We start from the raw sequence: 23,149 nt of genomic DNA, 5'->3' as shown, positions 1-23,149 counted from the left end.
TTTCGGTCAGCACTTGTTGTGTATTAAATTGTACAACTGCTCCCGCAATTCTTGCATTATAAGAGGCTCGTTTGCCGAAGTTAATGCGTTTACCACCAATATTTTTACATATTATGGAATTAAATGATTCTGCAGGATTATTAGTGCAGTTCAACAACAAACTGTCGGAATAACCGCTTATGTATATAATAGCTCTTTCTACTTTTTCATACAAACCATATACTTTCAAATATGGTACGTAATTTGTTTCTGTTTTATTTATTTTACACTTTTGGCCAAGTGCTTTGCATCGCTTGTGTTTACCGAAAATATGACTTGGAATGTTAATGATATCTTTTTGTAACTCTATAGCCTTGCAATGCTGCGGTTTTAATTCTTTTTGCCGTAATGTGGCGAGGTTTTCTACCTCTCTTCTAATATTTAAAATATTTTTTTGAACAATCTTACGAATTTGTACAAAGCCACGCTGTCTTCACATTTGTGGCTGAGTTATTTCTGCTACAGCTTTAAATTTTTTGCATAAATTGCGGAGCAAATAATTGACGCATTCTATTTTTTTAACCGTCACCATTTGCTTTTGGTACGGTGCGTTATCAAGAATGGTTTGATATACACTGCTGTCTCCATCCGCAATAACAGTTTTATATATCAAACCATGCATTTCTAAACTGCAATTAAAACCTTCCGCAATAGCATCGCTCTCCATCCTTGTAGAGCTTGCGTTTTGGTCAAAATTTTTGTAACATTTGTGGGCTTTTACGTGTGTAGCTGTACGCTTAGCCATATCGCATATTGCACAAAATTTATTGCGCACACCCACAAATAAAACTTTCCTCGTGTGGTAGCCAATTATTGCCCCAACACCGGACAGAGAATTATATGTATTACCATACGATCTTTTCATCCAACTACCGTCTACTATAACAGTAATGTACGGAATACCGTTTATTAGGTCGTTTCTTTCAATAGCTATATTTCTTTCAACCTCGCCAGACTCTTTCATATTTTTCATGGCTGTTTCTTGAAAGTCATCAACTAACGACTCTCTATACGTTATATAAATTGGTTCAGACATGCTAGAAATATTCTGGGCTGCTTGCAATTCTTGCAACTGAGCAAAGCCAATTCCAGCAGTAATAGTACCAGCTACGGTGGCTGAATTAATATCTAAATTGTCTGAATTATTTGGTTCTAACCAAATACTTGCTTTGAAATAACACATCTGACATTGAAACATAAATTCAGTCAATAAGCCATAGCGACGAGAATTTATGAGTAGCCAGTCTTTAAATAAGCACTCTATTCCACGCGCATGCTCATCAAATGTCCTGTGCATTTCTTTTAGAAAATGGGACATGTTTATAATATAGTTACCATCAGGCTCATGTTCTTGGACAGTATTTATATCCAGGCCTTTTTCGATGGTAAGATAACTTTTGTCATCTTCATTATTATATTCACTTAATTTACCTTCACTAGATGCTTTATTTACGGCAAGGCTCGTATCTGCACGGCTTTCGGAATTGATCATCAGTGGTATCATTGATGATTGTTGTGTAACTTCTGATGAATCATTTTTTGTGGAGTCTTTTGCTTCCTTCAGCTCCTTCATAAACTATCGCCTAAAAAAAATATTTATTGTAATAATATATTTATTATAATTTTTTTAAATGACATAAGTATAATATAAAATATTTATTTTTCATGAGTAAGTGTCCATTCGTGTGTGTGTGTGTGTGTGTGTGTGTGCGTGTGCGTGTGCGTGTGCGTGTGCGTGTGCGTGCGTGCGTGCGTGCGTGTGTGTGTGTGTGTGTGTGTGTGTGTGTGTGTGTGTGTGTGTGTGTGTGTGTGTGTGTGCACGCGTTTGCGTTTTCTTATTGATAACAAAATGATTTATAATTTAAAGTAACACAATCTATTGCTTTTTCTAACATTTATAATAATTACAAAACAGCATATGGTTCTTTTTCAATATATATTGTTTTACGTTGTATTTATTTCTTTTATCTCTATTAAATACATATGAAAATGTAGCGTCAACAATGTCGTCAAATTTGGCGCATCTAACGTTTATTTTATTGCTTTTATGTGCATCAGATTTTTGTAGTTAAATCTATCACAAAAATTGACTGTACCGTCAAGTAAAACGCATCAGACGATAAATGTTATCATGTAGACGCATCAGACATATGTGCTCAGTACCGTCAAATAACATTTAACTTGTATTGTGTCTGTACCGTCAAGTTAGACTCATCAGACGTGTAGTTTACTAAAAATATCACAAACGTAATGAATAAACAGTTATATTTAATCAGTTATTATGGAGAACGTATCTCTGAAATAAATAAAACATTATTGTAATATTCATTTGTGTACGTACATACAAACAATAGATTGTGTTCTTTAATCTGGGGTTGGAAGGAAAAAAAAACAATTGGAGAAACCTCATGACATTTTTTTAAAAAAGGAAAAACGCAAAATTGCCAAAGTTATAAAATGTGTGCAATAATTTCAATGTTCTAGTGTTATGTTCAGTGTTCTTGTGTTCAGTGTGTTAATTTTTTAAATATTGTACAATTACAGATTTCATGAAAAATCTTGGTAAAAATAATTTTTAATCATTGATTTAAATCTTGTTATTAAATTTCTTTAGAAGTTATACGAAGAAAACACATTGAATGCAAATTACCTCGGTAACACATGCACACAAAGCAACATTCGTGTCCATGTGTTCATTCGAGATCTAGGTATAGAAGAGAGCAGATATACAGGGTGTCCCATATCTCATGACCCACCCGAGAGACATGGGCAGTTCTAATTATTTTGAACAAGAAAGTCCCATATCATTTTTTAATTTGGGCGTTTATTTGCGACAAATCAACGTTTGAAAATTTATTATATCTGACCGAGAGCGAGACGATGCGACGACGCGCGAGTGACACGATGCAATTGTACTTAAATTCGCTCGCACGTCTTCGCATCGTGTCACTCGCGCGTCATCGCATCGTCGAAAAATTTTTATTACAAATACTGCAATAAAATAATAATGTGTCGGATGATACTTTTGCTACCCAATATTTGTACCGCTCATCATTGAGCCAAGTGTCGATAAATTTTCGCTTTCGCGGTTTTAAATTTTCCATAATAAATTATTGGTAAATAAAATAATGAATAAAATTTAAAGATTAAAACATTAATAAAAAAAGCGTAAAAAATTTCTGTGTATGTGGTTTTTGTGTATATGTGAGTGTACTTTGTTTTATTAATAAAATCTCTAACCTCATATAAACAGGCAGATAATTTACGGATGTAAACAAAAGTTGATCGATTTTTTGCCACGGATCATAGCGTTGCGTCACGTTACTCGCGGTTTTTATTCGCGCCTCAGTATGCATTTTAAGAAAAAAATCTACAGATGGCGACAATTGATTATCGATCTACATCTATTATGCATCTATGAGTCTATGACAGGTGTATAATGCATGACATTATTGATGTAATCTTGTCAACATAAAATGTCAGAGTGCAATATAACAAGTAAGTACACAATAACTTTATGTTAAGTATATTAGAAGTTTATAAATTAATTGTTTAATAAATATTTCCTACATCTTTTAGCACCCATGGAAGAACATAATAGCATCATTAAGCACCTCTTGCAGTTGCATCAGCATAATTCGCTGCAACTGCAAGAGGTGAAAAAACAATTAAGTGTGCTGGTGCAGGATAAGCACCAGCAGCAGCAACAGCCGCAGCAGCAGCAGCAACAGCAACAGCAACAGCAGCAACGGCAACAGGAGCCGAAGGCTCCGGAGCAGCCGGCGGAGCAGTCGGAGCAGCAGCGGCAGCAGGAGCCGCCACAACAGCGGCAGCAAAATGGTATGTACAATATAAATATTTACACATATCTACGAATGTTTATATAATATACATATACTAGAACAATACAGGCGTGCGCTGCGCGCGCGCATTAATTCAAGAAAATAGCAATTAAAAAAAAGCCAAAACCAAACCTCAAAACCTCTTTTTTGACAGCTGACATTTTCTCTCGCTTGGCGAGAAGCAAGCCAAGCAAGAGAGAACCAATCAGCATGGGTTTTAAGAGGCAACAATAGAATCGAGATTCAGCTAATTCAGACGTGCACACACTTTTTTAGATAGGATATATATATACATATATATATATATATATATATATATATATATATATATATATATATATATATATATTATATTATATTTTTTATTTTTTAGTTCAATCTGTAAGACGCGGTGGCGGACGGGCGCGCGCCAGATTTTATAACCAAAGAGCCGGATTGACCCGTCATTCTTACCGGAGAAGAGGAAGAAGGAGAGAAAAAGGAATTATTAATGTTAATAATTATTATTATAATTAAAAAATTTTGTGTTTAATTTTATATTTATTTATTATTTCCTTAATCCCCTGCACTCTTTTCTGAGCGGTTGCATTATTATACATCGGCAGCGTGAACCGAGAGCTGAGTCAGTCGCAAGTCGCTGAATCAAGATAGAAAGAGTCGGTAGATGTATATTTGTTCTTGTCTACCACTCGAAGCTTGCCGAGCTGTCTACTGTACACGAACGTGCCTCTGGCTTGGTGTGCGGGAGTTCATCCCCACCACCGGCGTGCTGCAAAAACCCACAGCCTGGCATCACTGGTCCACGTCTAATAGCATTGACTCAATGCTATTAGGCGTGGATCGCTTCTAAGAAACCGCGTTCTTATTCGCTTGGTTATAAAAATTCGTATAAATGTTAAGATCACGAATTCGACAAATTGGTGCTAAACTTTTCTAAATATATTCCTAATGTTTACCTACACCCGAGAGATTTTCCGCATTTCGCGGGACACCCTGTATATATGTTTATTTTAAAACATTTAGTAATATCTATTTTGTATATACATTAACTTTATGTAACATATTTACAGGAGGATGTAAACATGGGTTAGCGTTTCTAATGTGGTGCAATAGGCGATACGAATCAGCATCTCCAACGGAAGTTGAGTGTAACTGGAAAAAATCAGTGTTATCTAAAATTGGAACAACAAAGAAATTTATTACAATCAGTGAATTGTCAATACATCAGGAAAAATCTACACCTTTCGAAGATAATTCTAATTTAAAAAAAAACAAGTCGTTGGATTAGCTAAAGCCAAGCAGTTAGACAGCCAGTTATCGAGATATTTATTTAAATTAAAAGAAAGAAAGGAGTATTCTATTTCTATTTATCAGCTAATGTATAATATTTATACAAAAGGATATTCTAGTGAAAAATTTATAAATTATGCCAAAGAAAAAATAAACGATAATATATTCAAGAGGGCAGAAAAACAGACAAAAGGCCAAAAGGATGATGTTAAGTGGCAAGAATTAAGATTTGGCAGAATAACTGCATCAAATATATACGAAGCAAGTAGATGTCAGACAGCAGATGGTTTATTACTTCATCGAATAATTGGTGCAGCTAAAGTTTTTGATAATATACACATGAAACGCGGAAGAGAATTAAAAGAACTTGTAATAAATGAAGTAGTGAAAAAACTTCAAGTAACAATTGAAAAAAGTGGTTTAATTTTAAGTCCATCTTTACCTATATTAGGGGCTTCTCCAGATGGAATTGGAGACAATTTTATTGTAAAGATTTGTTACGTCCTCGGACTCCACATCTCCTTTTTTCCGACACGCGTTCAATAAATTAGATAAAAAGAGTAAACCGTAATTATTTGGTGACGAGAAAGAACTTCCAGGCTTCCAGAAGAAATAATTTACACTCCGAAATCCTTATTGCCGGATGCTTAAATTAAACTTAAAACAATCACGGCATAGATACCGACGGAAAATTAAACAGAAAACTCTTCAAGGAATATTAGAAGGAACCTAAAACGATTTAGAATCAATATCAAATATCTGGCGATAAGTGAAGCACTTGAGATCGCAACTATGAAGTATAAACAAACAAAGGGGGCGAAAGCCCTGCGGTCATAAGAATATGACACGCGACCGGATCCCATAAACAAACGCGACCCGGTGATAACAAAAAGGAGTCCTTAAGAATTTTCTCCAAACTATTAATGACAATATTCTGGAAAGTTAGAAGGGGAAACCATGCCGACGGAGTTTAGGACAACCGAATTTTTTCTCTCGGGCCAATAGATATCGGGAACTCCTCACCACTAATTAAAAATCGAAAAATGAAAACTAGAGCTTAGGAAAATCAGAGAAGGGATGAGATCCGAATAACCAATAATTAAGAAAAAGAAAAGTGGAGGGACACGGCCGGCAAATCAGAGCACTGACTTTTTCAAAAATGAAAATCCGGCGCTAGCCCACCCCTTTTCCAAGGTTATAAAACCGCGTGTTTCAGCGGGACTCGCTCTCATTCAGTCTCTGAAATTTATTCACATACGAACTACCGCCTTCACGTTTTTTGTGTGACTTGTGACTCCGCTGTGTCAACTCGACATTAATAAAGAAGTTGTGAGGGATTCGTCCGAGAGCAACCGAAGACGACAAAAAGTAAGTCTCATTATTTCATTCAACCTTATTACCTCCTCCCTTTTGAAATGGTTCCACTAAAACTCTAAAATTCATATTTCTGAAAAATGAATGACGTGGGTATTGCCAGGGTGCCGTTCGCGTTTTCCGAAGTAGGCATCTCTCTAGAATCCTTCGAATTCTCCGCTGACTCGATTCGGTTAATGGGTCTTCTCCTGTCAGAGGTTACGATATGCTGCCAGTAAATGGTGACTATCAAAACCTTAGCTTGAGTGATGGTCCATCCGGTCAGAGATACCGGAAGAATCTTTGAGGCGATCTATAGAGAGATCCGGAAGGAAGAATGCGGCGTGTTGCTCTGACATTTTTCTCACTATAATCATTTCATTAAAATTAAATTCAAATTGATACTTTTTAGTGAAATCAAGAAACCTTCGGTCAATTAAAAAAAGCCGCGCCCGAAGGAATCGCAAGATCCGGGAGTTGCGAGAATTGGTCCAAACTTTCTTCGTCCAATTCTTATTCGCGGCAGCGCCAAGGGAGGTCACACCGGAACCTCCGAAAACAAGATCAGAGCGGTCATGGTCTCCTCCGCCCACCGTACCTCCCAACTCGCCGTTTAACGGTGAAGACCCTGAGTCAGGGGAGAACACTTCGCCGCGAACACCATCTCCGTCGCGTTCGAGGTCAACTACGTCGTCCGAACCTGAGCCGGAGCTGTTCCGCCCTACTTCTCCATCCTACACTCCAGATGTTTCCCTGAATTCCTCCGGACCTTCTCCTGGAGTTGCTCCTAGAGCATGCTCCTCTTCCATCCGGTCACCGATTCCTTATAATGGGGAACCCGAGGAGGTCGACTCCCTCGCCGAGGATGAAACCATCTCATGGCATGAGCCTGACAGCTCGGAACATTCTCCTTCCCCCGCCCCGAGCGTAGAATTCCTGGAGGAGCAAGAGGAACCGAGAGAAGTCGTAGACCCTCTCCTCGAACTCCTTCGGAGGATCTGCACTCTGTGGACGAATCCCGTCCCGGAAAGGGCCTATACAATAGGCCCTGATTTATTTGATCCCGAGGAGATCAGGAGAGAGGCCAGGAGGGCCACTCCTGATCATAATATTCTCATTTTTTATCCCGGGGTGGAACACCTCTTCTTGGCTCCGATCAGGTTGATCGACCGAGTATTTCCAAGGTCGACAGCCCGGATTACAGAAATAATAGAAATTGATTTAGAATAATGTACACACTCTTAAATTATATTTGTTAGCTTTAATCTCTGTCTTACTTTAAATAATTAATACGTTACCTTTTCTTTTTTTTTTTTTAATTTTAAAATGTTTAAATTATATCTTTTGTTAAGCCCTCTTCCTCTTTCTTTTTATATAATTATTTCACTAAATTTATATAATCTGTTTTTATATTCTAAACTTGTATTTAATTAATATTAAAATTGTTGAACTACCTTATTGAGAACTCAGAAATAGTTATTTCAACTTAACCAAAGTATCCTTCGTTGCGAAAAACCACCTCAAGTTCTATCCCAGGGAATAAGAATTAAATTTCTTTCCCTAAAAAGAACAAATACTACGCGCTAGTTTCTCCACGTAACCGACTTGAATCCATTCCTAGTGCGTTTACGCGTGGCCTCTCCAAACACGCGCCACGCATGGATCGGCTATTACGTCACTCTTCAAGTCCTTTCCTCCTTCTTACCAGTTCTCGTGCCTTTTCCTAAGCATCCGAAAAGCGGTTAACGAACTCGCACAATACTTCCATCCCTTGACGTAACAGATTAAATGTCTTCATTCAAACCAAACATTAAAAAATTATATATGTGATGGAAAAATTAACAAGTGTAAAGGACAAATTAATTTACAAATGTTGGTAGCGAAAAAGAAAAAAGCGTTATTTTGTGTTGCAGACCCACAATTTGAAAGTAATAAACAATTTCAGTATCTATGGATTGATTTTGATAAAGAATTTACAGATGATATAACCGACAAAGCTGTGAATTTTTGGAAACAGCATATTTTTCCTGTTCTAATTAATAAATCTTTTACTAAATAAAAATATATGTTAGAAATTATGTAAAGAAATATGTTATTATGTTAATAAATATATGTATATTATGAAATTATTCTCTTTTTCTCTCTCTCTCTCTCTCTTTCTCTCTCCCTCCCCCCCCTCTCTCTCTCTCTCTCTCTCTCTCTCTCTCTCATTTTTTATTTTTTTACATTAAAATATAAATATTTATTTAGTGACCTTTGTACTTCTATTATATTTAAAAATAAATTATTAGATAAACTGAAGATAGCATACAAAAGAATTATAACGATAAAAATACAAATAGAACTTTATTGTATCTTAATAAACGTATAGCATTATATATTATTAATATTAAGAAACAGTATCATATGTCAAGTTTTTGTAAATTTAATAAAATTTAATTATTGTTTAATTATAGGCTTTTGGATATTTATTAGTGCTGCAACAATATTAATAATATCATCCATGTAATGTATTATGTTCCCATCCAAGCAAGAGTGTGGCTTTAATATTTTGTATTCTCGCACTCTTCTAATAACTCTTTCCACTTTTCTTAAGCTTGCAATACTTTTTGTTTTTCTAACATCATTTTGTGAAGATTTTGTCGCTGAAGAAACAGATGGAGGACGAATCAGTTCATAATGTTTCTCATTTAGGATTGTCTGAATTTGTTTAAATCCTCTGTCAGCCATTACACCACTGTTTTCTAGTATAACATTTAGCACATTACTTTCTTGAAAAAGGATTATGTCACTAATTCGACCTCCATACCCAGAGGATACAAAAGTAATAAATCCGTCAGGAGTACAAATTATCAAATATTTTAAAATATTACATTTTTTATATTCAGACCAAGTTAAAGCTTGTTTAACGGGGCAGAAGGTTTTTCTATTTCTATTTCAAATGCGTCGATAATACTACATACATTGCTATAGTATGCACGGAATAGAATAGGTAAATTTTTTTTAATACTATTTTTATCTGGATAATATATAAGACTTTTTAGATAATGAGCCAACGGTTTAACAGTTTTTTTAAATACTCTAGATCAGTGCTCGGAATTAGTTGCACATTTCGGCCCGATTTCAGAGACACCGCCTCCTTTCTCCATTACACTTGACGATCGGCCGAATCGTCAAACCGCGCGCGCGACGCTGTTTCTCAGGAGCGTTGTTATCTAAGAAATAGACTGGGGTAAGGGATATATTTAATATCAATTATAATAGTTTTCCACATCACCTACGAAATACTATTATTAATGCGTTTTTTTTTAAGTGGTTTCCCCAGTAGGCCTATACGCATCAATAATAGTACCTCGTAGGTGATGTAGAAAACTATTATAATTGATATTAAATATATCCCTTACCCCAGTCTATTTCTTAGATAACAACGCTCCTGAGAAACAGCGTCGCGCGCGCGGTTTGACGATTCGACCGGCCGATCGTCAAGTGTAATGGAGAAAGGAGGCGGTGTCTCTGAAATCGGGCCGAAATGTACAACTAATTCCGAGCACTGCTCTAGATGATTGCGACGTTGATATACCAAATTGATGTCCCAATTTGCTAAACGTGTCATTGGTCCTTATTTTCATTAAAGTTAATTTGATATCGTCAGTACTGCATTTAGTAGATGTTTGTAATAAATCAATTAGCCATAACCATTCATTGCTAAGTCCGATATATGCTTGAGTATGTGTAGTAATAAAATATCTAGTAATATTCAAAGCTGCTTCTTTTTTAGTTTTATAACCGTCTGTTTTTTCATCGCTGCAACTAGATAATGGTTGATATTCATTCCCAGAAGTTGAGGGTTGATATTCAGAAGAGAGACTTGTCTTTGTGGAAGATGTTGAAACTGTGCAAGCACTAGATTTTGCTTTTTGTGGTATCTTTTGTAATAACCGGATTGGTGAACACGACTTGTCATCAATTTCCATTTTTGTTTCAGTAGATGCATCACATACTGAAGGTTTACACATGATCGCTTTACTTCTGATATGAGGTCTTATCAATTTTTCACTAACTTGCACACCGTAATTTCGTTTAGTTTTGATATCAGTTGGAAGTTGACCAAAACTTAATACTTCAGCATTTTCTTTTGGTATATCACACGAAGAAACATCAAATGCAATTGCAGAAGTTGCATGTACAAATGTAGATTGTTCATGTGACGAATTTGTTTCATAAGACTAGAAATATAAATTATAATATTTAAAAATATAGTAAATGTTTGTTTTTTAAGGTACAATAAACATATTTTCTTAATTAACAATTGATCTAATATAAGAATATGACCTTTTATAAGGTATTAAACACATTTAAAACTTACTGAATTTATTGCATTCAACTTTTCTAAGTTTGTTATTTGCGACTGCTGTTTTGAATGCATGTTTATTGAGGCACCAGTACTGCATGTAAACTGCTCACAAGTAGTGACTGTAAGCATCTGTTCATTATCATTTGATGAATTATATACAGTTTTTTTTAGTTTTTTATTTAGAGTTTTACCCTGTAAATACATAATCAATGTTTGAAGTAACTTATAAAAAAATATGGAGAATAAGATATTTTAAATTACTTTTATAGACAAATTTTTTCTTTTTGCTAGACAAATATTATTAATGTTTTCAATATCTGATGACAATATCTCGTCAATTGTTCGCTTTCTGTTTAATTTCTTATATGCAGGCCGGGATAAATCATTTGAAATATTTGTTCGAAAAGGTTGACATTCAAAAATATGAGGAACAGCATCTTTTTTGAGTTTTATCGGAGCTCCCATCAAGCAGTATCTTGTGTAATTGTCCAAGTCCTCCTTAAACTATATTACAACATGTAATAATTAACTATTAAACATGTATTGTTAAATTATAAATTATGTACATATGTAATTATAGACACTAAAACACTTTTAGTGGTACCCTATAAGCGCATATTATTTTTTAAATACTAGAACAATACAGGCGCGCGCTGCGCGCGCGCATTAATTCAAAAGAATAGCAATTAAAAAAAAGACAAAGCCAAAACCAAACCTTAAAACCTCTTTTTTGACAGCTAACATTTTCTCTCGCTTGGCGAGAAGCAAGCCAAGCAAGAGAGAACCAATCAGCGCGAGTTTTAAACGGCAACAATAGATTCGAGATTTCGAGATTCAGCAAATTCAGACGTAAAACACGCTTTATTAAATAGGATTTTACGTATATTTTCCATATATTAAATGGATTTAATATTTGGAGAACACACTTAAAATATTGAAAAGTATTGTTACGTCAGGAAGGTTAATTTTGTTTAATTAATTAATTGGAAGGAATTCCTCAAAATGGACTTTGCCGGTAGGGTAGGAAAGTGACGTACCACCGAATTTATGTGTGATTCGAAATTTGAATCTACACAATTTTACGCGCAGATTATTATTCGGATTTCAATTGAGCGCGGAAGTGGTTCTTTTTAGAAAAAGGAAATGAATCCTTATTCTCTGGGATAGAACCAGGCGTGATTGATCGCTTAGACAGGATAGTTTAGGGTAATAATAAAATAATTAAGTCACGATTTTAATAACAATAAATTAACAATTTAATTTAAAACAAATGACTCTAATTACAAAATCAAAAATAATCCATACAAAGACAAATAAACGATTTAGAAAATTCATTCAGCTCGTTTGAAATATAAAAATAATGTGACAGTTTTTACGGAACAAATTAAATAATAAGAAAAAGGTTGTAGGCAAATGAACAGATATAATTTTAACATAACGGAGTTGAGTATTTACAGTATATACATGAGTGTAAGCGTGTGTGTGTGTGTGTGAATAATTATTAGTCTAGAGTGACCTCCTCGATTTCCACCACCCTCGCCATGGATCTCGGGAAAACCAAGTCTATTAATTGCATCGGGGCCAGAAAAGGAAATTCCACCCCGGGATAGTAGATGAAAAAGTGAGAATCAGGATCAGATCGAGCTGCCTGAATCCTGATCTCCTCTGGCTCGAAGTGGTCAGGGCCGATGGAGAAGGCCCTTTCCGGAACAGGATCTGTCCACGGAGTACAGGCCCTGCGGAGGAGCTCCAGGAGAGGGTCTTACAACCTCTCTTGGTTCTGGACGCTCCTCGAGGATCTCTATACTCGGGACCGGAGATGGAGGTTGATCGGGGAAGTCTACTCCTGGGAGAGAGATAGAATCATCTTCGCCCAGAGAGTCGGCTTCTTCATGTTCGACGGGAAAAGGAGGTGGTGAAAGAGGAGAGGAGCAGGCTCTTGGCTCATCTCCGGGAAACCGTGGCTCGGAGACGAGGGAAGAATTCGGGGTATAAGAAGGAGTCGTGGGGCGGAATTGTTCCGATCCCGGCTCCGTGGACTGAGATGAAAAATTTAGCTCGTCGGAAGGATTCGTAATAGAGTTGTCTCGGCACTCCTCTTCTTCCGGGAAATAACCGTGTAACGGCTCCGGATCGCCGTGGATAGGAGATGGTGGCGGAGGGCCCGGACAAGGAGACCAAGGTCTCTCCTCGTGGCGCGCGGGAGACACGAAAACCTCTTCACTTGGTGCCACCGCGAGGAGATATTGTATGAAGAAGCGGCGGACCAGCTCCCTCAAATTCTTGATTTGCTTATTCCGCCGCGCCCGACTCTTCTTCAAAGTTTTCTTATTGTGAGATTCCATTAAAATTATTAATTGATTTTAATTAAATTCGAACTGAATTTTGGAAAGTTTAATAACAATGGAGTGAAGGAGATTCGTCACCGATGAATTCCGAAGGCCTCGACCCGCCCATGAGAGATTCCGGGTAACCCGTCTTTGGCGAGAATCGCTTGCCGATTCTTTAGCCGAGAACAGTCGCCAAAGTTCCAGCAATATTTCGCGGCGTTAACCACAGAAAATCGCTAGTTATTCGACAGCATGTCTCAACCGGTGTTCGGAAGCAAATATTCTCACACATTTAACGGATCACAGGAACAATCAGAACAGAATCAAAACCGCGGAGCCTCGACTCAGACATTTCTTTCTCTCTTAGACAACATTTGGAAACAATAAATTAAGAAATATATTTAGTGGAATCGTGTTTTTCGCCAAGATACATATTAAATTGTTGGAACTTACTTTGTAAGAGATCTTCAAACTGCTTCCTCGATAGGTTTGGATCGACTTGCACACTCAAAGCACTCACGATAGATTTAAGTAAACTGTTTCGGCTTGTGGCTGAGATGCAAGAGAGCGTGCTCAGCCTGAGCACAAGATTTTATAAGCTCGGAAAAGGGGAGGACTCTTCCCGAATTTTCATTTTTCTGAGATTCTAATCTCTCATTTGCAGAGCTTATTCCTCCACTTTTCCTATCTCAAAATTATTGGGCACTCGCACTTCATCCCTTCTCTATTTTAAGTTTTCGCCCTTAGTTTCTAAATTTTGGTGAGGAGTTCCCGAAATCCATTGGTTTTAAGGAAGTGATATGCCTACAAAGCACCCCCGCTTCAACGAGTTACACCTTCCGAGCCTTCCAGAATTTTTCTATTATTTCCATCGAGAGATGGTAGGGTAACTTTTACTTTCCATACGACATATGGTTACCTGGCTTTTATTGCCTTTGCCTGCGCCACATACTCCGGTAATTTCGGGTCTCTCGCGCCCTTGGTTTTTCTAAAGCTCAGGATCGGTACGCAATTACAATTTTAAGAAAAAAGTTATTTTTCTTTTCCTATGACAGACAGGTTATCAAAGTTGAAATATTTATGAGCTCTTAAATTTTGATTTTTTTGTGTTATGTCTAGACAAATTCTTTGTCTGACATCCGTTAGCGCCCGTTCGCAATTTGTTGCATGTTTTTTTATTCTTTCACGCAACAAATTGTCCCGGAATATGTGGACGTCTGTTGAATTATTTTCTGAAAGGCCCTGAAGTTCCTTTTTTTTTTTATATTTCAATGGACTACGGTCTACCTTCCCCTTAACTAAAATTTTAATATACGTCAAAAAAAAGAGACGCGGAGTCGGAGACGTAACAGTATTAACGCTTATAAAGAACGTATTATAGGTTATGTTAGTGACCATAGCATATACATATTAAAAAACAAATTATACAGACATACATATATAATATTAACAGTATACTTACATTAAAATGATCTTCGCAGCAAAAATACTTCCACTTTCCTGGCATTGAACGACGAGCGTTTTCAAACCACTTTTTTCGTGTTTCTTCATTAGAAGGCACTTAAAAAAATTTCTTATTTGGGGTTTTGATACTTGTGTTTTTACACAGAGGAACAAAACAAGTCTTATAAACCGTTGAACCACTCCTTTTAATTATTAAAATTAAGATTTAATGTACATCTAATGATAGCCGAGGTATGATTATTACCTTCGTGACGTCACAAGCTCTTCGTGAATCCTCGGATCTTTCCGAATCGTGCTCGGCGGTTTCAAATAATGTAATATTTTATTAATTTTTTTCTCGCTTATTGTACATTAAAAAATTGTAAAAAATATTACTGCTAAACTTAGGTATAAAACATACCAAAACAAATTTGTTTTTTCAATCATGCAAATTCCCTATTGTACAAGACTTTGTAAGAAATTATTAAATAAATATTTATGTTAAAAACTTTTTAGAAATCTACTGACGCAGCCATAAACTTCAATCAATTTTGGGAAGGTGAAAGGGTTCTTTAAGCACGCGACGTTTGTTCATTACATCTTGTGAACTTAAAAGTTCCGCTAAAGTCTCAGCCGAGAATTTCATGCACCTAGCGATGTTGTACTTGGTAAATAGGCACATCCGCTCTGCGCGTTCCTTAAATTGATTTATTAGCTCGTCACATAACTCCTCACACTGTTTCAGCCACGCGACACACTAGTCCGGGCTAGCAACAATATATTATGTGAAAAACTTGTACCAAACATTAACTTTACCGTGAAACGAACCAGGTGCTCGTGCCTAAAGTCTCGATCCATTTTAAAAGTTTCCTTTTTACACTATGTTGCACCGGAGCGGTGCACAGGGTCCGTCCTCCGGGACCGACGCGTACTTGGTGTAGATTTAAGATAAATAAACGTACTTATTGGTTACTAAGTAGCAATACTTTTATTCCCTTTCGTCGTGTGGTATTTATATGTATCGGCGGTCGGGTTACGAGTCGCTAGCTTGTAACTTTCTGACTGACTTGCACGAGCTTCAAAACTCGTGCATTTTATAATATTAATTTTAGTCTTGTCAGCAAAAATGCAGAAGGAAGTGGCCGAATGCCCTACTGCCTTCTGCTGATAGTGCGTGATGTCGAAAAGCTGACAAGACTGCATCTTAGGCTCAGCAGATTCCAACGGTTTGACAATCTGCTGAGTCTTGCGTAAAAAATCTAGCGCACTCGGTGGTCAACGGCCTGCGCGGCGTAGCAGTTTACAACAACTATAACGTTTTTTGCGTTCACTTTTTTTTAGTTATCAAAATTTTCGCCCAGATATTGAACACACTTTGTACATAATTTGTCTATGGCAGCACGTTTGCATCACATATTAGATCAAGATGAGGTTGTTAAAACAACTATCGGACACAAATAGTGTTCGAGAATGCTCTAGCAGTGGGAAAAGGAGGGTAGCACTCGAGTCAGTAATCACTTTTCAATAACAAACACATTCAACTATTTATTACTTCAGGTCTTATACAAACTCGGTACCGTCGCACGCTATTACAACTTATTCTTCAGAGTGTTACGTCAGGAAAATTATTTTTTATTAATTGATTAATTGGAAGGAATCCTCGGGAATGGAATTTGAGAGTAAAGTATGAAAGTGACGTACCACCGAATTTACGTGAGATTCGAGATTCGAATCCACGCAATTTTACGCGCAGATTATTTATTTTAATATTTCGGATTCCGATTGAGCGCGTAAGTGGTTCCTTTTTAGAGAAAGGAAATGAATCCTTATTCTCTGGGATAGAACCAGGCGTGATTGTTCGCTTTAGGAGGATATTTCAGGGTAATAACGAAATAATTAAATCATAATTTCAGTAACGCAAAATTAACAATTTTAATACTAAATATAATGATTTAAATTACAAATAAAAATTGAACGATAAATGGCAGAGTTAACAATTCAGAAAATTTAATTAGATCGTTTAAAATATAAAAATAACGTTAATGTTTTTGCAGTAAAAATCAAATAATATGAGAAAGGTTGTAGTCGGATAAATAAGTGTAAATTTAACATTGCGGAAGACGAGAGAGTATTTACAAAATGTATTGTTACGCCCGGTATACGGAGCAGCGTGAAGCTGCCGGCTCGCTCCGAGGTTTCGGTTCCCCGTTGCCAGGGGAACGAAGATGTTTGATTATGGTTAAATGACAGTTCTGCCCAGGTCTCGTATCGGTGCAGACGTTGTATCGTTTGTTTGCTCTTTTATTAAATCGTTCTCGTTCATTTCTATAAAGACGTCTTTCTTTCTTTCGCGGAGCTCAGGCGCCGCGAGTGTGAGTGAGTGAGTAAAAGAGATGCGAACGCGGAGACGTTCGCCGACCCGTTCCCGGCGTAACATTTTGGCGGCTCGTCCGGGATGGCTACGCATACGGCGAAGAGGAGGTGATCCCGTCAGGAGGATCCTGCTTCGTCTGAGGCGGCGGCGTTCGAGTCGCTCCGTCAGGAGATGCGTCAGCTGCGGGTCGAGCAGGAGCAGAGGGAGGAGAGTCTGCGGGCCGAGATTCGTCTGCGTGATGATGCGATCACAAGGATGCAGAGCCGAATTCTGCAGCTAAGTCCCTCCAATAATTTTTCGCGGCGTCTCCGGTGTTCTTCCGGCGGAAGGGGGCGCGAGTTTCGTTCCGGATGTCCCTCCGGTTGAGGGTGACGCGCGTTCCGTGTCCGGGTTGAATTTAAAATTAGATACGTTTGACGGTTCCGTTCCATTGCGGGAGTTTTTCTCCCAATTTGATTTGATCGCTTGGGCGAAGCAGTGGGGACAGGAGGCGAGAACTGTTGCCCTTGTTTCTTGCCTTCGGGGCAGAGCGCGTTCGGTTCTCTGTACTTTTCAGGATTCCGAGGGCATGGGCTACGCGGAGCTTAGAGCAAAGCTCGAATTGTGTTTCGGGGAACCGCGGTCTTCTCAAAATTATTATTCTCTTTTTACAAATCGGAGACAGAAGGAAGGGGAGAATTTTGCTTCTTTTAGGACGGAATTAGAGCGGTTATCTCAGTTAGCTTATCCTGAATGTCCCTATGAAGTACGGGACAAGATCGCTTGTGCACAGTTTATTTCTGCGTTGTTAGATGGTAGGGTTAGAAGAACGCTGCAATTAGAAGGGATCTCTTCACTTAAAAAGGCGATCGAGAGATCGAAAGTGATCAAGACGATTTTCAGAAAATCTTTCGATAGGAGAGCGTCAGGTTTTCAGGGGCGCGCGAGTTCTTTTAGAAATTTTAATTCTTTTCGTTCGGAAAAGTCCAGGGGGGACGTTAAGGAAAATGAAGGAAAGGGGGAAAATTCGGTAAATCCTAGGAAGTATAAAGGGAATAAGTTTTCTCGGGAGACAAAGGGGGGGGGGCTCGAGGAGAGTGTTGGCTTTGTGGGAAGCCAGGACACTTCCAGAATCAGTGCCCTATCCGTAAGGAAAACTCGGAATAGTCGACCTCTTCGGGGGGTCGACTAAAGGAAAGGGGGCCCCGAGGGAGTTATTTTCCAAAAGAATCGGCTATTCTTCACGCGATTTTTGTTTCGCAGGAAAGATTAATGGTAGAAAATGTAATTTCAGGGTTGACACGGGCTCTGATATTACTATTTTGAGTTCTAGGTTTTTCGGAAAGGGGAATTTAGGTTTACAATCGCTTAGAGAGGGGCTAAGATTTCGATATCCTACAGGGGAAGATGTTTCTATTAGAGGAGAAGCTAAAGTTTCTATGGAGGTAGGGAAGTTTGCTCTTAAAATGAGCATGTTTGTAGCGGAGATTTCGGATGATTGCCTTCTCGGGGCGGATTTTCTGAGGAAGGTTGGTTTTTCCAAAATTTTTGATGAAGCTTTTGGTTCTTGTCGGAATTCTTTGAGGGTGGCCAGATTCAAACAGACTTCCGGGGTGAATTCTTCTTTTCCTCAGAAGCTTTTTGAAGAAAGCTTGAAAGAATTAAATGATGAGCAGAAGAATGTAGCTTCTTTATTCTTTAGAGAATTCCAGGGGACATTTTTGGAGGAAATTGTTGCAGGGAATTGCGAATTAGTGAAACATAAAATTGATGTAGCGGACGCTCTTCCGATTAGACAGGTTCCTCGTCGGATTCCTTTTCGAATGAGGGATGAGGTTGATGGAATTATCGAAGACATGAAGAACCGTGGAGTAATTGAGGAGTCGCAAAGTCCTTGGGTTTCTCCAGCAGTTTTAGTCAAAAAGAAGGATGGGACAATTAGATTCTGCGTCGATTATAGGAAAGTTAATGCGGTTACGGTAAAAGATTCTTTTCCTCTTCCGAGGATAGATGATATTCTAGATCGTTTGGCTGGGAATTCCTGGTTTGCTACTCTTGATCTTAAGAGTGGGTATTGGCAAATCAGGATGGATCCAAAGGACAAGGAGAAAACGGCTTTTTCCATAGGAAAAGGACTTTGGCAATTCACTGTCATGCCTTTTGGTCTCACAAATGCTCCAGCAACTTTTGAACGGTTTATGGAAAGGGTTTTAGAAAGGCTTCTTTCTAAGAGTTGTTTTGTATATTTAGATGATGTGATAGTTTTTGGAAAAAGTTTCGAAGGACTTATGGAGAATCTTAATGAAGTGTTTCTTCGTTTAAGAAAATTTAATTTAAAAATCAATCCAGGGAAGTGTGTTCTTTTCAGTAGGAAAGTTAAGTACTTAGGTCATGTGGTTTCTTCAGAAGGGGTAGTGACTCATCAGGAGAAAGTAGCAGCAGTGATAGATTGGCCAGTTTCTCATACGAAGAAGCAATTGAGAAGCTTCTTGGGTTTTTGCTCGTATTATCGGAGATTCGTGAAAGGTTTTTCTTCAATAGCAAAGCCACTTCATTATTTGACGGGAAATTTGGTAAAATTTTTTTGGACGAATGATTGTCAAGGGGCTTTTGAATCCTTGAAGCGGGCCTTAACTTCTCCTCCAGTGTTAGCGTTTCCGAAGGAAGAAAGTCAGTTTATTTTAGATACTGACGCTTCTGGAATAGGAATCGGGGCTGTTCTTTCACAGAAACAAGGGGATGAGGAGAAAGTTATAGCGTATTTCAGTCGGGTTTTATCAAAGTCTGAAAGGAATTATTGTGTTACTCGACGCGAGCTTTTAGCCATTGTTGATGCAGTCAAATCTTTTCGTCATTTTCTTTTAGGAGGGAAATTTTTAATTCGCACGGATCATATTTCTTTAAGGTGGCTCTTGTCTTTTAAGGAACTCGAGGGTCAGTTAGCTCGCTGGGTAGAAAGATTACAACAATTCCAGTTCGAAATTGCTTACAGGAAGGGGACTTCTCATGGGAATGCCGATGGTTTATCGAGACGGCTTTGTGAAGCGGAAAACTGTCGGTATTGTTTTAAGGTTGAGCAAAAAAGTCTTTCCGAGGGAGGTGAGACTGTGGCTCGAATAGTCTTCCAAGAAGAAGAGTTAGATCTTTGGAAGAAGGATCAGCGGGAGGATCCGAGTCTTAATGTTTTAATACAGGCGAAGGAGTCTGGGGAACGTCTTTCCCGTTCGGGATTTTCTTCTTCAGATACAACGGGAAGAGTTCTTAACTCATATTGGGATTCCCTCGTTTTAGAGAACGGAGTTCTTTATAAGAAATGGATAGCTCCGAATTTGAGGAAGGTGCTGTTTCAGTTAGTGGTTCCTCGTAAACGGATTAAGGGGGTTCTGGCTGATGCCCATGATTCTTCTTCGGTTGGGCACTTTGGAATTAATAAGACTCTAGATAGAATTCGGAAGCGTTTTTATTGGGTTTCTTGTAAACAAGATGTAGAAGATTGGTGTCGTTCGTGTTCGGTTTGTTGTTCAAAGAAGGGACCTTCCGGCAAAGGAAAATCTCCTTTGCAAATTTACAATGTCGGATCTCCGTTTCAGAGATTACAGATGGACGTTCTTGGTCCTTTTCCTATATTTTCTTCTGGGAATAGGTTTCTTTTGGTAATTGTTGATTATTTTTCTAAATGGGTGGAAGCATTTCCGGTGAGAAATATTAGGGCAAGAACGGTAACTGAGGTTTTTGTTAGAGAAATTATTTCGAGATTCGGAGTTCCTGAGGAAATACATACAGATCAGGGACGAAACTTTGAGTCCGGTCTTTTGAAAGAGTTGTTGAATCTTTTGGAGGTTAAGAAAACTAGGACTACTGCTTTACATCCACAATCGGATGGGCAGGTGGAGCGACAGCATCGTACAGTTTTGGAATATCTTTCAAAATTTGTTTCAGAAAATCAAAAAGATTGGGATCGTTGGATTTCAATGTTTTTGTTAGCTTATAGGTCTTCGAAACATGAGGTTACTGAGGTTTCTCCGGCGGAGCTTTGTTTTGGCAGGGATTTAAGGTTACCGTTAGATTTGACGCGGGGAATGCCTCCTCAATCTTCTCAGTCTTCAGCTTCTCAAGGAGAGTTTGTTAGGGGTTTAAGACAAGGGCTTGATGAAATCCATTCTCAAGTCAGGAGGAAGATGGCGGTTAAGTCCTCTCGTGTTAAGGCGTTTTATGATAAGAATGTTAGGGATATTTTATTCCAAGAGGGACAGAAAGTTTGGTTTTTCAATCCTTGTAGAGTTAGAGGTAAGGCTCCTAAATTACAAAGTAATTGGGAAGGACCTTACTTGATTTTGAAAAAGTTAGGGGAGGTGATGTTCTGTATTCAGAAGTCGCCTAAACATAGGAAAAAAGTCGTTCATGCGGATAGGTTGGCTCCGTATTTTGAAAGGAAAAATTAAATGGATTTTGGGGGCCGTGTTTGTTTTTTTTTTGGGGGAAAATTGATTTTTCTTTAGATACTGCTTTTCTTCTTTTTCTCTTTTGAGGAGGAGTTTAACTAGACGGGGAGGAAGGAGAATTTTCTTCAGAAGGAACGTGTTCCGCCCCATTTCGAGATGAGGAAAAATTTTTCGTTAAGAAGACTGTTCTTCCCATGGTTTTTGATCTGTGGTTTTTCATGGGACGAAGGGCTAATGCCGGAACAGAAACTTGGGGAGACCTTGAGTCGAAGGGTCCACAGAAAGTGATGCCCCCCCTTGTTTGAAGATTTTAATTTCGAGAAGAGGAGCAGCGGAATCGAGCTGAAAGCCAAAGACGGAAGCATCTTCGCGCTGAGGAAGATTCTTCGCGTCGTTTCGTGGTGTTCAAGAACTTGGACAGGAGTCCAAGATGGAACAGGAAGCCACGGAGGCCCCCCCTGATTATCGGGGCGACAATCTGGAGGAAGGGGGGGGGCAGTGTTACGCCCGGTATACGGAGCAGCGTGAAGCTGCCGGCTCGCTCCGAGGTTTCGGTTCCCCGTTGCCAGGGGAACGAAGATGTTTGATTATGGTTAAATGACAGTTCTGCCCAGGTCTCGTATCGGTGCAGACGTTGTATCGTTTGTTTGCTCTTTTATTAAATCGTTCTCGTTCATTTCTATAAAGACGTCTTTCTTTCTTTCGCGGAGCTCAGGCGCCGCGAGTGTGAGTGAGTGAGTGAAAGAGACGCGAACGCGGAGACGTTCGCCGACCCGTTCCCGGCGAAACAGTATATATGTGTGTGTGTGTGTGTATGTTTGTATGAATTAATCCAAGGTGATTTCTTCTATTTCCACCACCCTCGCTGTGGATCTTGGAAATACTAGATCAATAAGTCGCATCGGGGCTAGGAAAGAAAATTTCACCCCGGGATAATATATAAAGAAATAAGAATCAGGAGCAGACCGAGCTGCCTGACTCCTGATCTCTTCCGGCTCAAAGTGGTCAGGGCCGATAGAGAAGGCCCTTTCCGGATTTGTCCACGGAGTACAGGTCCTGCGTAGGAGCTCCAGGAGAGGGTCTATAACCTCTCTTGGTTCTGGATGCTCCTCGAGAACCTCGATACTCGGGACGGGAGATGGAGGTTGATCGGGGAAGTCTACTTCTGGAAGAGAGATGGATTCATCTTCGCCCAGAGAGTCGGCTTCCTCAGGTTCGAACGGAAAAGGAGGCGGTGAGATAGGAGAGGAACAGGTTCTTGGCTCACCTCCGGGAAACCGTGGTTCGGAGATGAGGGAAGAATTCGGAGTGTATGAAGGAGTCGTGGGGCGGAATTGTTCCGATCCCGGCTCCGTGGACTGACTCGAGAGGTTGATATCGCCGGCCGAATTTTTGCATGGGACGCTTGAGATCTCCTCTTGCTGGATGTATTCGTACAAAGGTTCCGGGTCTCCGTGGATAGGTGACGGTGGCGGAGGGCCCGGACGAGGAGACCACGGTCTCTCTTCGTTGCGCGCAGGAGAAACGAACACCTCTTTGCTTGGCGCCGCCGCGAGCAAGTATTGGATAAAGAAGCGGCGGACCAGCTCCCTCAGATTCTTGATCTGTTTATTTCTTCGCGCCCGGCTCTTCTTGAGGGTTTTCTTATTAAAAGATTCCACTAAAATTTATAATTTACTTTTAATTTAATCCGTACAGATTTT

The 23,149-nt window shown here is 38.8% G+C and overlaps 1 protein-coding gene and 1 pseudogene across 1 annotated transcript; both read right to left on the bottom strand.

The window, feature by feature from the left end:
- Positions 1–259: 259 nt before the first annotated feature.
- Positions 260–1,612, bottom strand: LOC139112676 (uncharacterized). Its single transcript, XM_070673750.1, has one exon. It carries the CDS (start codon positions 1,610–1,612, stop codon positions 473–475), a length of 1,140 nt encoding a protein of 379 aa, XP_070529851.1. The 3' UTR covers positions 260–472.
- Positions 1,613–8,963: 7,351 nt separating this feature from the next.
- Positions 8,964–15,854, bottom strand: LOC139112675 (uncharacterized; annotated as a pseudogene).
- Positions 15,855–23,149: the final 7,295 nt, after the last annotated feature.

This window comes from Cardiocondyla obscurior, unplaced genomic scaffold, assembly GCF_019399895.1.
Source record: "Cardiocondyla obscurior isolate alpha-2009 unplaced genomic scaffold, Cobs3.1 scaffold20_0_355366, whole genome shotgun sequence".
In the NCBI taxonomy this organism is placed as follows: Eukaryota; Metazoa; Arthropoda; class Insecta; order Hymenoptera; family Formicidae; genus Cardiocondyla; species Cardiocondyla obscurior.
The sequence above is the reverse complement of the archived record's forward strand: the minus strand, read 5'-3'. Positions and strand labels throughout refer to the sequence as shown.